Source organism: Pungitius pungitius, chromosome 11, assembly GCF_949316345.1.
Source record: "Pungitius pungitius chromosome 11, fPunPun2.1, whole genome shotgun sequence".
NCBI classification, from domain to species: Eukaryota; Metazoa; Chordata; class Actinopteri; order Perciformes; family Gasterosteidae; genus Pungitius; species Pungitius pungitius.
Genome location: NC_084910.1, coordinates 10685991 through 10699970, shown reverse-complemented (window position 1 = coordinate 10699970; position 13980 = coordinate 10685991). Strand labels below are relative to the sequence as shown.

General features: G+C 39.5%; 1 protein-coding gene across 10 annotated transcripts in view; it reads left to right on the top strand.

The window, feature by feature from the left end:
• Positions 1-13593, top strand: part of LOC119197487 (myelin-associated glycoprotein-like) — a 54325-nt gene extending 40732 nt beyond the window's left edge. For 5 of the 10 annotated variants that reach the window (XM_037453837.2, XM_037453841.2, XM_037453838.2 and 2 more), the window contains 11 exons: positions 9356-9430; positions 9839-9888; positions 10014-10409; positions 10508-10804; positions 10916-11015; positions 11098-11133; positions 12113-12145; positions 12250-12291; positions 12706-12753; positions 12869-12896; positions 12993-13593. In XM_037453837.2, coding sequence (XP_037309734.1) covers positions 9861-9888; positions 10014-10409; positions 10508-10804; positions 10916-11015; positions 11098-11133; positions 12113-12145; positions 12250-12291; positions 12706-12753; positions 12869-12896; positions 12993-13055 — 1071 coding nt within the window. In that variant the 5' untranslated portion in view covers positions 9356-9430; positions 9839-9860 and the 3' untranslated portion in view covers positions 13056-13593. The other 5 variants (XM_037453846.2, XM_037453844.2, XM_062565744.1 and 2 more) reach the window with 4 other exon arrangements.
• The last annotated feature ends 387 nt before the right edge of the window (positions 13594-13980 follow it).

Sequence of the window (13980 nt, the reverse complement as noted above, 5' to 3'; positions counted from 1 at the left end):
AGGGATTTATCCTCAAGCTTTCTGTACACTGGCAGGCCCTTCAAAATCATTGCCACTAGCAGTCCGTCGCTTAATGTTTCACCAGCGTTTCTCAATGCTGTGAGTGGTCTCTGCACGTATAACATATTCAATCACACTTTCGGTACTTAACTTTTGAAGTGAAGTCAGTTCGGTATACAGGCCTATTACCCTGGGTTTTCCTTTTCCAGCATAGTAGTCTCTCAAAATCTTCAGTGCTTCTCGGCCATTGTCCGCTGCATCTCTCATTACCAGCGACAAACTTTTATCATCGAGAAACTGAATCAGCTCTGCGTATGCCTCAGCATTTTTATCTTCCTCTTCATCATCTCTATCGGCTGGCACGTTTAGAATAATGTCCTTTAAACCGTGTAGCCGGAGATGGCCCAAAAATTTAGTCTCCCACAGTTCGTAGTTCCTTTCATCTCCGTCAAAAACCAGCCGTGACCAACGGCCGTTTGACTCGTAGGCTCTTCTACTCATGGCGCTAGCTTAGTATGCTAACTCCTAAGAAAAGTAAGTACAACAGATTGTGACAATGGAGGGCATATACTCCTGTATGTTAACAACATGAAATACAATTACTATGAACCACATACCTCGCTCCGCATATCAAAGGGTGCTATATAGTGGTAATCCTGGGAAGGCCGCCGCCGTTAGCTTAACTTGGACGTTAGAGAGCTAGCTAGCAACTTATTATATAGCAACGTTTACTGCCAAGGTTAAACAAAACACTGAATGAGAAACACTTCAAAGAACACTTTAGTTAAAGTTAGTGATATTTTTAAATCTCCGGCTCTAAAACCTGCATTGCCTTGTAACGTGGCTTCTCGTGTCTTTAACAGCATGAGCGCTAGCGATTAATCACGTGTGCAGATAGTTTGATGTCAAAATAAAAGTCACATAAAATAAAGGTAGGAAACAGGATCATCAAAATAAAACACTGCTAGTCTTTTACAGCCATAATATGTTAGACATACATGGAAATTGACTTGGCGGTTGGTGCATGACGGAAGACAGTACAATAATGATAACATAGTGCAGCAATAAGATAAAAATAAAATAAAAGTATAATAAAATATATGCTATGGGTTAGTACGCTAAAGCTAAAGCTATGGGTTAGTAAGTAAGAAGAGATAAAGATAAAATTAGAAATAAAAATAAAGATAAGGTGCACCAGCTAAACAAAGTGACGAGTGACAAGTGACAAAGTGAATGAATGAACATGGGAGTCAGAGTCAGTCAGGGGGGATCCGTGCTCTGTTGATGAGCCCGACTGCCGAAGGGAAGAAACTGTTCGTGTGGTCATAGTCCTGATGGACCTCAGCCTCCTGCCCGGATGGAAGGGGCACAAACAGTTCATGTCCGGGGTGAGAGGGGTCGGCTACAATCTTTCTGGCCCGATTCAAAGACCTGGAGAGACGGCAGATTGCAGCCAATCACCCTCTCTGCAAAGCGGATGACACGCTGCAGCCTGCCCTTGTCCTTGGCTGTGGCTGCAGCGTACCACACGGTGGTGGAGGAGCAGAGGATGGACTTGATGATGGCCGTGTAGAAGTGAACCATCATTGGCTTTGGCAGGTTGAATTTCTTCAGCTGCCTCAGGAAGAACATCCTCTGCTGAGCCTTTTTCGTGATGGAGCTGATGTTCAGCTCTCACTTGAGGTCCTGGGTGATGATGGAGCCCAGGAAACGGAAGGAATCCACAGTGGTGACGGGGGAGTCAGACAAGGTGGGGGGAACCGGTGCTGATGGACCGAGAGGCAGAGATGTGTTTCCCCATCTTCACGTGCTGCTTCCTGTCGGACAGGAAGTCAGTGATCCCCTTGCAGGTGGAGTCGGGCACGTGCAGCTGATAGAGTTTGTCCTGCAGCAGATGATGGTGTTGAAGGCAGAGCTGAAGTCCACAGGTTCCTGGGGAGTCCAGATGCTAATAATGGGTTTTCATACGAAAATGACATTAAACAGAGCATTATTCGAAAGTATAAAGTATAGTAGTTTAAAGTACTAACACAACGTTATGGTTGAGCAAGCTGCCCCTAACAAGATGGCCGCTATGTGCGGAGGTTCTATACTCCGCCCTAAGACATCTAACCTTTATGCGTTCATGTATATATATGTAATAATTGCAATTTTGCAAAAACCTCGAAATAAACAGTTACATGAACGCACCACGAGACGACTGCCTTAGTCCTTTCAGTCATTGAACTACTCGGTGGCCTGTGCATTGCAGAAACCGGCGGGTCCTCAGCTGAGGTGTTCACTTTTTAGCACAACAGCTTTTCCTTTATTACATACTTTTGATTTAAACCTTTCAATCCAAGATATCCTTTGTGCCTCTGGAGTTTCTTCATTTTTGAACACCATTTTGTATCTCTTGAAGGCTGGACTGGGACAAAAAAAGGGCCCTGGCATTTTTGCTCAGACCGGCCCACCACAATCGGTCGGACACAACCACCAACCAGTACACTATCCTTGCGGTCCCTGTAGATATGCATATCTACTGTTCCGTTCCCAAAAACCCATACAAAGCTGAGAACTACTGTAAGTGCCATGGACGGTAATGTCGGTAGTCAGACAGTGGATGGACCCCATTGACTTCCATAGTAATTTTCTTCCTACTATTACCGACATTCTTCAAAATATCTTTCTTTTTATTTAGCAGAATAAAGAAATTCATACAGGTTTGAAACAACTTGGGGGTGAGTAAATGATGACACAATTTTCATTTTGGGGTGAACTATCCCTTTAAAGAGCACAAACCCCTTTTTAATATGACATCAAACAACATTTACCTCTAATTGTTGAGATACCCATAAAAAACCTATACAAACGAATTACTCACACAAAACGTCCTGATAATATATATATAAAATTTAGAGTATTCAGTTGCCGTAATATTGCATATTGATGATATTGGAAATTCAGAAGAAACATTAGAAAATATCTGTTAAATAACTGTCATCATCTTCGTTGTGGCCCAGCCAGGCCCATACACACTATCCTCATGCACCCGCCCTGATTAACACTCCCTCCCTGTTCATGTAGCTACCTGCTTGCTTACCGTTTCAATGACACTCTCCTGCTCGCTCTGTCCCTCCTTGACTTCACTGTCAGACTCAGACACCTGCTGCACCTTCTCCTCTGCTGCCTGCGAGCCGCAATCACTGCTATGGCTATGGCTAGTCACCTCTCCTGGCATTTGCCCGGTATGCCAGATTATCAGTCCAGCCCTGCTTGAAGAAGAAGGGAGTCTTTCCTCCCGCCCGGGGGTTCTTGTGTCGCCGCTGCCATGAGATGAACTTCCTGGTCGTTGTTCTCAGGAGTTCGTTCAAAGATAGATGTCAATGCTTTGTCACCAGCTGATATTGGTGGTTTATTTCTGGATCTTCGAATCATAATGAGGCTGTCCTACCAGGTTGAGACTGAGTTTGGATGTTTTAAGAGGTTTTAAATTGGATTTGTTTGAAGAGCCTAAGGGCCATTGTCCACCTAGCTTCACTTTGATATCATTGTCTCATTGAATGAAGAATGTTTAGTTGTGTGAAAGCAGAAAGGAAGTTTAAAAATGCCACCCTTGAATATCAGTATAAATTTGTATAAACCAAAACAGTTTTGTATACAAAAAAGTGTAAGCATTTAGTAATGAAAAGAACTTCATTTATTAATGATTTGTGAATATATTTTTGATTACATCGGATCATACAATTATGAGTTTTAACTTTCTAAATTAAAGAAAGAAAATCAACAGGCAATATGGTCCTTCACCATGTGTAAATCTATCTTCTTTTTCTTTATCTGAAAGCAAATTAAAAAGCAGTTTTTAAAATTCTATGCTGTTAAAGTTCTTTACGGTCATCTTATCAGAAACCATTTCTATAAAAGAGGAAGTTCAAAAGATGCAGAACTGTTTAATAGTGAGGCCTTATTAGTTATTTTGGGTGACTGATACTGTAGAATAGTGTTGCGTTTTCTCACCTAATTCGGCAGTTGTTTTATGGAGATTCGTATCAACACGTTTATGTTACTGATGGTAAAACAAGCTCATCAGAAACGGTTTCTGTAAAAGAGGAAGTTCAAAAGATGCAGAACAGGTTTTTTTGGGTGACTGCTACTGTTTAATAGACACAGTTGTTTTATGGAGATTCGTATCAACAAACATGTTAAAACAGGCTGTCGATGAGAAGTTATTTTTTTTAAATGAACAACTTAAAAAACAACAACATCAATAGTTTGTGAGTTACTAAAGACAGAAAAATCTGACTTGACATACAAACAGAAGATGGTTATAATGTGTTGACAGCTTCCATTCCAAATTCAAATTCTATAGTTTCAAAGTATACTAGAGGGGGAAAAGAGAAAGAACAGAGAAGCAAAATCCCTTTTTTACTACTACTACAGATTTCTACTAAGGACACGCACACACGCAACAGCCCCTTACGTGCTTTTTTACGTGCGTCGACCAATTTAGGCTAGGCTGTAGGCTGTCTCATCTTCTACTGCTTAGGTGTACATGTGCCTTGTTCAGCTGTTTTATAGATCTCTGCTACCTCTGATTTGCAGTGAAAACTGCGTTGTTGTGGTGCACCGCTGGAGCACTGAAGGTTCTACGTCCCACCAGTGGCTCACCTGCTGTAGCGGGCCTCTAAATATTGCGGGACCCTCCCACTGCTGTTCTGTCGGGGCTGTTTTTGTGTGTTGTGATTTAGTCATTCGTTTCCTCTCTGTGGTTTCTTTTTGATGAACAGGAGCTGCTGGTGCTATGGTCAAGAGTGATTGGCTGATCACGGTGGTGGTTGTTTCCTTCATTTTTCTGTAGTGCACCCTGGTGTCAATAGTTGGTGTGTTTTTTGTTTTCACGTATGGTGTAACATTGGGTTCCTTCCCCCTCAGCAAGTCATCTCTGCCGGTGAGCCCTCAGTCCCCTCCTCCCCCCTTTATGTTGCATTCTACGTAACCTGTACGCGTAAACGTTCCTTTTTTGGGCGTAATATTGCATTAAGTGTAGATTTGTGAACTGTATTTTAAGAACAATTTGATATTAATAAATAAACTTGTATAATTTTGTGGAATCATGTCCAGTGCCTGTGTTGTCCGAACCTGTGTCCTGTGGTTGACCATAGATTGGTGGTCCCCGTTGATAATTCCTGGGGTGAAATTCCTTGGGTGCCGTTGTTGGTATATGATCGTAAAACAAACAGATTACCCTCTTAGCATTGTCACAATAGCATATAACCGCCATTTTTAAAAGGAAGGTTTTTGAAGAGAGAATGACTGAGATTGAAGAGCTTTTGCCGAAAGAAATACAGAAATATGACCACTCATTTAACCATTAGCGGGCTATAAGGACGCACAGGTGGCCTCCAACTCATGGAGGAAGATCTCCACAAACGTCTGTTTGCAGGTCGAGAGCTGTACAAAGTTGTGAAGGCAAATACGGGACAAATATGTCTGCGAAAAAACGGCGATGAAAAGCAGCAGTGGCGATGCACGGGGCACACCAATTTGTCTGACATTCAGGGTGTTTTTTGATGACTTGCTAATTGTAGTTTATTTGATAACAATATTAAGCAAATGTTAATTATTAGATTAAACCACATAATGACAATTTTTTATTGAAATTTAAAATCCATGCGGTACAAAAATGAGATTAGTGGTGAAAATACTGACATGTGAACCCCAACAAAGATCTTCAATGTTGCAAATTATTTCATTCTTTTTAAGATAGGAACTATGGCATTTGTCTACCTTAGACATTTGTGTTTGTGTTTCATTGATTGAAATTTGCACTGATACCTCATTTCCTGCTCATTGTTTCACACCCATAGAGAAAAGCTGTCCCTGTTTAGGAGACTGGCATTAGCATGCAGTAACTGCTGTTTGCAGTTATCTTTTCAAATTCACAACTGACGTTGTTAGGCTCAGTTGAAGATTCAATTATTCAAAAATTCGGTCATTCATAAGGCTTAAATTCCTACAGAGTGACATTTTGCCATTTCTTCCATATCTGGAAAATGGCTGTGGCTCTCTTGGAGGTCCATGTAACGGATGCTGCTAGTGAGGTCGATCCTTTCCACTGATGACCTCTTCTTTGCAGTCGGGAGAGCGTCATCTCGTTGTGGCATGGCGTCCTCCAGCTTGAACGTGTCCTCTTTCTGCCGCACCCAGGACACTTTCTTGGGGGTAGGAGTGGTGAAGCAGTTGGAAACTGAGTTACCCATGATGACAAATGTACTCGATTTGGAAGTTCTGTAAATCAAAAGGCCGAAAATGTACAAAATAAAGACACACATGACATGTAATATATAGAATGCCAAACTGTCGAATCAACACTTTCTTTTACCTGTCAAGTGAAACAGGTAAAGGTGATGTTCCTCCTCTCCTCTGCTGGCTCCTCTCCTCTTGCTGCCCAACAATTGAATGAGAAGTGGTCGGACACCTCCGTTTTAAAGACAATCCTACAGGGCCGATTGGCAACCTGATCTCATCAAAGGAACAACTAACACGGACAAACACCAGTAACAACCTAAGTCAATCACAGCTGATGAATGGTTCCTGCAATCAGTTTGTGATCATCCGTCGCTCAATTAATCACATGGAAATTCCTTCACTCACAAACATGCAAAGCATATTCAAATTATTGGAAGCTTCCTACATTATTTTTTCGTTTGTGTTTGATATATTTGGTTTCAGGTTGAATCTTAATCGTGTACGCATACATACCATGTTTTCTCCTTGAGATTGTTCATGTCACTGTACCAATTTAACTTTTTGATTAATGCATTGTTTTGTAATTTATGGACTGTTGACCACATCATTTAAGGATGGTCTACTGCTATTTAAACCTTTATAGGGTAATCTACTCGCTTGAGATTCTATCACCAATAGACAGACATGCTATTTGTCTTCAGTTGATTTTAATGAGAATTTGTTCTCTACAGTTTTTGATGTCTTTTAATTTGATCAGGTGCTATACTGTTTTTGGGATGGTTTAGCGTTTGAGATAGTATGAGGTAATATGTCATGGTTGAGGGGTGAAGGCGGTTATTGGTGTGCGATGAACGCATCAACCACGAAACCGGAACGCTTGGTCAAATTGGTGGCAGCGGTGATTCACGTAAACCGATTACGTACAGCGACTACGTGAGTGCGCACGTCTTTAGCTTAGCTTAGCTTCGCCGTCTCAGTTTAGCTCGCAGGCTAAATCAGAAGCGCCGCCTATTCAAGACGTTGCTCGGGGATGAAAACCCGGCTGAGATCTGATGCGGACCTCCGTTTTCTAAAATAATAAACTCTCTGCAGGCTTCTCGAGCATCTCGGCCACTTTACACTGTTAGTAAGCAACATATACGAGCGGACACACGTGACAGGTGGAAGTTTTGTTTTTTTATCAAACTTGAGACCTGCACCGTGCAAGTCGAGGATGTGGAGGCACGTGGCAGGTGTAGGAAAACCAGGCACAAAAGAGAAAAAACTCATGAAGAGGAGACAAAGAAAAAGAAAAGACTATTCAACGAAAAGTGGAGATCCAGTCGAGAAAATAATGTATTGCACTGATTGTAGAACATGGTTCTGCTGCTGGGGGGCGTGACGCGACATTTCGACTATTTAGAGACAGACATGTCGGTCCGCTGGTACGCGTGTGTCCATATATGGACATCTGCGCACACGTGTTGAAGCGGAATCTGCGTGCGTGGGAAAAAACTTTTTTTTTAAATTCTGCTTTTTCAGGGGGGCGGGGGATAATTTCAGCGGGGGCGGCGTCGCGCTGTTATAATGGTAGGGGAAACACTGATATGTTTTCATACAAAATTAGCTTTACACACGGCAAATTTGGAAAACCACTTACCACAGTCGCTGGTGAACAAAAATGTTAACATCAAGCTTAATGCCACAGATATTTCTTTCTTCTATTGCATAGTCCAGCATGTGTTTTTTTGTTGTTGTTGTTGTTGAGGAGAACCAGAGACTGGTTTTCTATTTTAGTGTGTTTTCTGTTGTCGTTGTGCCCCAACCAATTTCACTTACTCATAAACAATATTGAAGCACAACCATCTGGCCGATGCAACCGAATTACTGCTTGGGGTGGATAGTTTATAGAATTGTCACATCTACAAAATGACTGAGCAGTAACCCTGAAGCTACCCCCAAAAGTACTCCAAAACATTTATAACTTTTGTAACTATGATTTATTGGAATCTTACTTTGACATCCTTCTCCTTGATGAAATGGTGGAAGTATGACGGACTCAAAAGAGACCTAGAAAGAGAAATTTGGCTTTGTATATTTGATAGACTTCTGCACAGAAGGACAAACGCAACAGTTTACAATCAAGCAACAAGGAATCGGTACCGAGGGCATCCTGACCACACTTTATAGGTATAAAGACAATGAATCAATACAGTCATGTACAGAGAAGGGTTTGCCAGTCTCTGGGACTTTCCAAGTCTAAGGGGAGTTTACAAGTAAAATACACAATTTATAGAAAAGATGAAACAATTAGTTGATAATCCTCTTCAACTCTGCCACAGTAGCTCACTTCTTTTTTCAGCTAGATCAAAGGAGGACTGCTTGGTACGAACAACTATATGTTTATTTTTATTTTTTACTCTGCTTCCTATCACTCACATTTGGCCAATCCAAACTATAATTTAGCTAAGTAGAGGAACCGAGTGTTGACATGAGAGTAGTACCTGGTTCTACAAACATTCTTACCCGAAGGCCGCCCAAGTTCTCTGACGTGCTTGGTTAGTCGCAGCCTGCCACAAACCACTAGATACCAGTGGAACTCAAACATTGTCCCTTCAACAAATAAAGTGGTTTAATAACCATAAAGTTGATGAATGTAAGTCAGATAAATAAGATGGGAGGAATATGTAAAGTCACTATTGTCGTAAGTGGGTTTTATGAAAATGTGCTGCGTGAGTGATGTGCTGTTAAAACAAAAAAAAGGAACCAAACCGAGACTTTAATACCACTCAAATCTAACATATTAAATCCTTCTGATTAAGGCTTATGAAGAAAGTTTCTGAAGAAGCTTGTTTTGAGATTTCTTTTGCACACATTATTCATATGAATGCAGATTTAATTTGACATTTATATTTCTAAATTAAATATTCGGTTAATTGTGGCTCAACTCACAACATATTGTTGCAGATCCCCCATCTGGATCCTTTTTCTGAAAGGAAATCATACTTTTTGGGTAACTGCCTTGCTTTAGTAGACCACTCCCTACTTTCTACATCATTAACTCCACTGATATAACTGTCTGCCTCTACTATATCTGCACAACCTTCCTCATACAGCGTGGCCTTCAGTTGTTTTCTGTTCCTTTTAGGGTCTATTTGATCAACTTAACCACTGAATCGACGTTCTCAAGGTGTTTTTAGCAGCCAGCAAGAAGCTCTATCAGGTAAGAACATTATATCTAACTTTACCATGTTAAAATAGCACATCCAATAAGTTTTTGGTCAAATATAAATTTTGAGTGTCTAAAACGCTCGAGGATTGCAGACCAATTTGGAGTGTTTATTTGGGTACAATTTAATGAGGAAATGAATATATAAAAGGTGACAATTTATATATGTCATGAAAAAAATCATTTAAAAAACATAAGTGAAGTGAACATAAAATGTGTTGTTTTATATGTGATTCTGTACGAAGACATTATCCGTTCTAGTGTTTACCATTCAAATATATGGCTCTTGCATGTGAAGATGTTTACTGTTTGAAGAAGTTCTGCACAAGTGTGGTATGATTTGCACATCTGTTTTGTGTTTCTTTTCATTTTTACATGAATTTTACACTACCAAAACCTCAGAAGTACGGACCAAGAGAAAAGGATGATCATATTCTGTTTGCTTTTGGCAGGTAAAATATTGAAGTTGCGTCTTTGTTTGCAATTGGATGTCGACAAATGCCCCATTGATAAATAAAAAAAGAAAATGGCTAAAACGAGCTTCTTTATCAAATATACATTTACAATTCTCTTACAGCTTTTAGCAGCCCAGTGTTCACTGGAGAGTGGAAGGCAAATGTTGTAAAAGAACTTGAGGTCCTGGTCACATCTTGTGCTGTGATACCCTGTACATACACCCATCCTAAAGATCACACGCCAACCTCCAGACAAAGACGGATCTGGCATCGCGGAAGTAATAAAGAGGAACGCATCTATGCCGAGGATCAAACGCTGGTCTTGGAAAACTTTAAGGGCCGCACACAAATGTTTGAAAATCAGAATGAGAACAACTGCACCTTAGAAATGACTGGCATCCAAGGTCATGACAACGGCCCTTTCTGTTTCCGGATTGAACTCGTACAAAAGGGGTCTGATACACCCTCCACCGACAAATTCTCCTTTGTAGAGAATTGCGTCACGTTCAAGATCCTGAGTATGTAAACAACTTTCCCAACGATATAATTTTTAAAAGGACATAACACCTACATATTTTCTATATATTAACATGCTTTTCCACTTTTTCATTTATAGACGATCAAAAACCTAAACTGACTCAGCAACAGACAGCCATTCAAGGAAAGCCCTACGTAATCACCTGCTCAGTCACTCATACCTGCCCTTCAAAAATGCCTAAACTCACATGGAATAGGGTCACTACAGATGATGCGATCACTGTAGTCCACAAAGACAATCGTTTTGGCTACTGGGAGACGGAGTCCATCCTGACGTTTATTCCTGGTGAGAAGGACGACCACAGCGAGATCTCCTGCACAGCGGAATTTAATGGAGGGAAAACATCCCAAACCACGTTGATGCTCTACGTGAAACGTGAGAGCTTTTCAAACTGTTATAAAGATTGGAGCTTTTTGATCTTGATCCTCTTAAATGTGCAATACGAAAGGAAGACATTCCCTTATAGATGCTTCTGTCCATCTGCAGGTACAGAAACCTACAACCACATAATCATTCCAACGGTGGCGGTGATTGGTACAGCTGCGATCTTTGCAGTCATCTGTACCGTAATGGTGAAGAGATATCGGTGAATAATGCAGTACAAACTTGTTATTTTAGAAATTATTTTATATTTGTCCTTATACTATCTTGTTATCTGTCTATTCAAGGAAACGCATTGACGAGCTGCAAAGTAGGGATGGCAGGTAAAAATGAGACTACACAATTAAGTTTGTATTTGTTAAAGGTTTGAAGGCCCTCGAGGGAGATCACACGCCTTTGTTCTCGTCCCGGCCGGAGACAATGAATCAAGAGTCAACTGGCTCAAATGAAAAAATAAGTATTTAATAACTAATCAAAGTGAAAGGGACTACAATTACAAAGTGAAATACAATGCGAATAGTGAAATATTTTGCAAAATAGAGAATTCTCGTCTAGTGTATCAAAGCGGCTGCAGGGAACTTCTAACAGTTTTTCTTCAGTTTTGGTCCTGTGTAAACTCCCGGCGTGTATATTTTGGGTGCAGTTGAATGTCATTTGCTTCTGTTTCAAAGTGTCTCCTCCTGGTTTATCCCCTTCACATCCAAGTGTGAATCTGCTGCAGTAACCTGAAACCTCTCTGTCTTATCTCTCCCTCACATTCCAACACATTCTATGTAGAAACATTTGGCTTCATGCCTCAATGAGTGAATATAACATAGTATACATAGTTTATCTAATTTATAACTAGTACACTTCAATTACAACACAACATATAAGATCACAGTTCATCTGGTGCAATACTTAAAGATTTTTGCCTCACTTGGCTGTCTTACACCTGACAGGAAAAAAATCCCCCCAAAAAACGTCTTTGGGGAGAAAGTATAGAGAAATCCATAAAGGACGGCACTTAGCATCCATCTCTAGGTTGTAACATTACATCGTTACAGGATGTTAATGTGTACAGTATTTATGATCTACATAACTATATGTTATTTGATTATATTGCATTCACTTCATGTAACATACAAATGTAATAACTACTATCTAACATCACACAAATTACAATTCTAACCCTTAATGCATGTAATATACGTTCCAACAATACTGCATGTAATATACTTTCCACCACCAGGTTTGCACTTCTACTTAAACTCCTAACATTTTGCTTTATTGTCATCATGTAATTGTCTGTGTCATCTTTAGCCTGTGGAACCGCATGTCCAGGTTCTCTCATAGGTGAGAAATATGGTTTGTGATAGTTTCTGACATTTTTATCCATTGCTGTTGTCATAGGAACTTTCAATATAACTAATGTGAAATTTATTTTGTGAAATCTTTAGGATCCGTTCTCACGCGTCAGGACCATCTCGTGCCGATCCAAGGTCAGTATTCGTCTCAATACTCAATACTATTTTTCTGTCTACTTATAACACACCCAGCATCTTTGTGTACACTGATGCTTGGTTGGTTTCACAGTAATTTGCATGTTTTGTGCTTTTTTGGAAAATATATATTTATCGGCCTCATAATATTTGCATATTTTCTGTTCTTCTTTTTTCGTGCAGAAGTTCTATTTGGTTGATTAACCAATTTTATGTTAAATTTCACACTTGATTTTTATCACAGGGAGAACTCACTATTCTTCTCCTAATGAAACTAGTGTATTTGATTTGCTTCCTTCATGTAAATGTTAATGAATTGTATTACAACTTTAGAAGGACGCAGTAGATTTTGTGTCAGAAAGTTGAGCACATTTTTGGTTGTTTAACTTCGGTAATGTGAATTTTAATCTCCAGACCAGCCAACCAGAAAGTCACCAAGGGCCGTTTCCCATCCCCCAAAAGGTACTTTTTACTTAAATCTGAGTATTTTAAACAAAGATATCATATATTGTTTTCCAGCCAAGTCATTAATTATTTTTTCTCTCTACTTTTTATTCCTGTATTAAATGGACTTCAGCCCGCCAAAATCCTGCAATTACCGTCAGGTACTTGTTGATTGCCATTGATTTATTCCTAATGATTACAAACAGAACAGTGGCACTGTCAGCTTCTGTGACTTTAATGACCTTAATTTTTCACAGGACGCTGATGACGGGGATGATCACATGAACGCTTTGGACAACAACGTCTATGGAAACATGTGAAACAACTCCCCAAAATGATGAATCGTGCTTAAAATGTTCATTAGTATAACAAGCATCTGATGCCTGCAACTAAGATATAACAATGTTTTGGTATACCCTGTAATCAAACAAACTATTTTTTATTTTGTCTTTCATTTCATCAATTATTTAGGGAATGTAAAATTCACTAGTAAGTGTAACTTCATTCAGTCTGAGTACTCATTTGCTTGTTGATTTTTCCAATAATGTTTCTAGTGATGCTAATTGAGCAAACCCTCATGTTTCTGGTTCCAATTCTTTTTTTAAAAGGATGACTTGTTGTTTCCAAAAAAATAATATGTTTATTTACCCACATTTCAAACAATTCATCAAAAATATTTTAATTCCCTAGAGCGCATACAATCATAGAGGCATTGTGTATTTGATATCTCAGATAATAACCCAACTGAATAAGAGAAATATTTAAATTTAATTGAATGTTGAAATTTTTGACTGGAACTGTATGAACCCCATTTGTATAGGGATATTATTGTATATTTTTATTGCCAACATCCTTCACAGCAAGCAGCTTCTTTGCCTTCCCTTTAACTGGTAAATTGTTTCTTAAAAAGAGTTTTCTTAAAATGAGTGGAGGTTTTTTACAATTTCTTTAAAAGGTGGTGAAATGCTTCATATGCTTTCAGCACTAAATCATTTTGATCTTCATAAAAGGGTTAATAAAAGAAGCTTCTGTGTAACCTGCATTATAAAACTTAGGTTAGTTTTTGCTGAAGAACTGAATTCTTCCCAGAAATCATTTATGTTACTATGGTGAGACCATTGCTTACTTAAAATGTTGATATAACGGAGACATTGTAAGATTATTCATAAAATACTTGACGCTGTGTACACAAACCACTATTGCATGTTGTTAAAATATCTGTCTGTATTTTACCATTCATGGTCC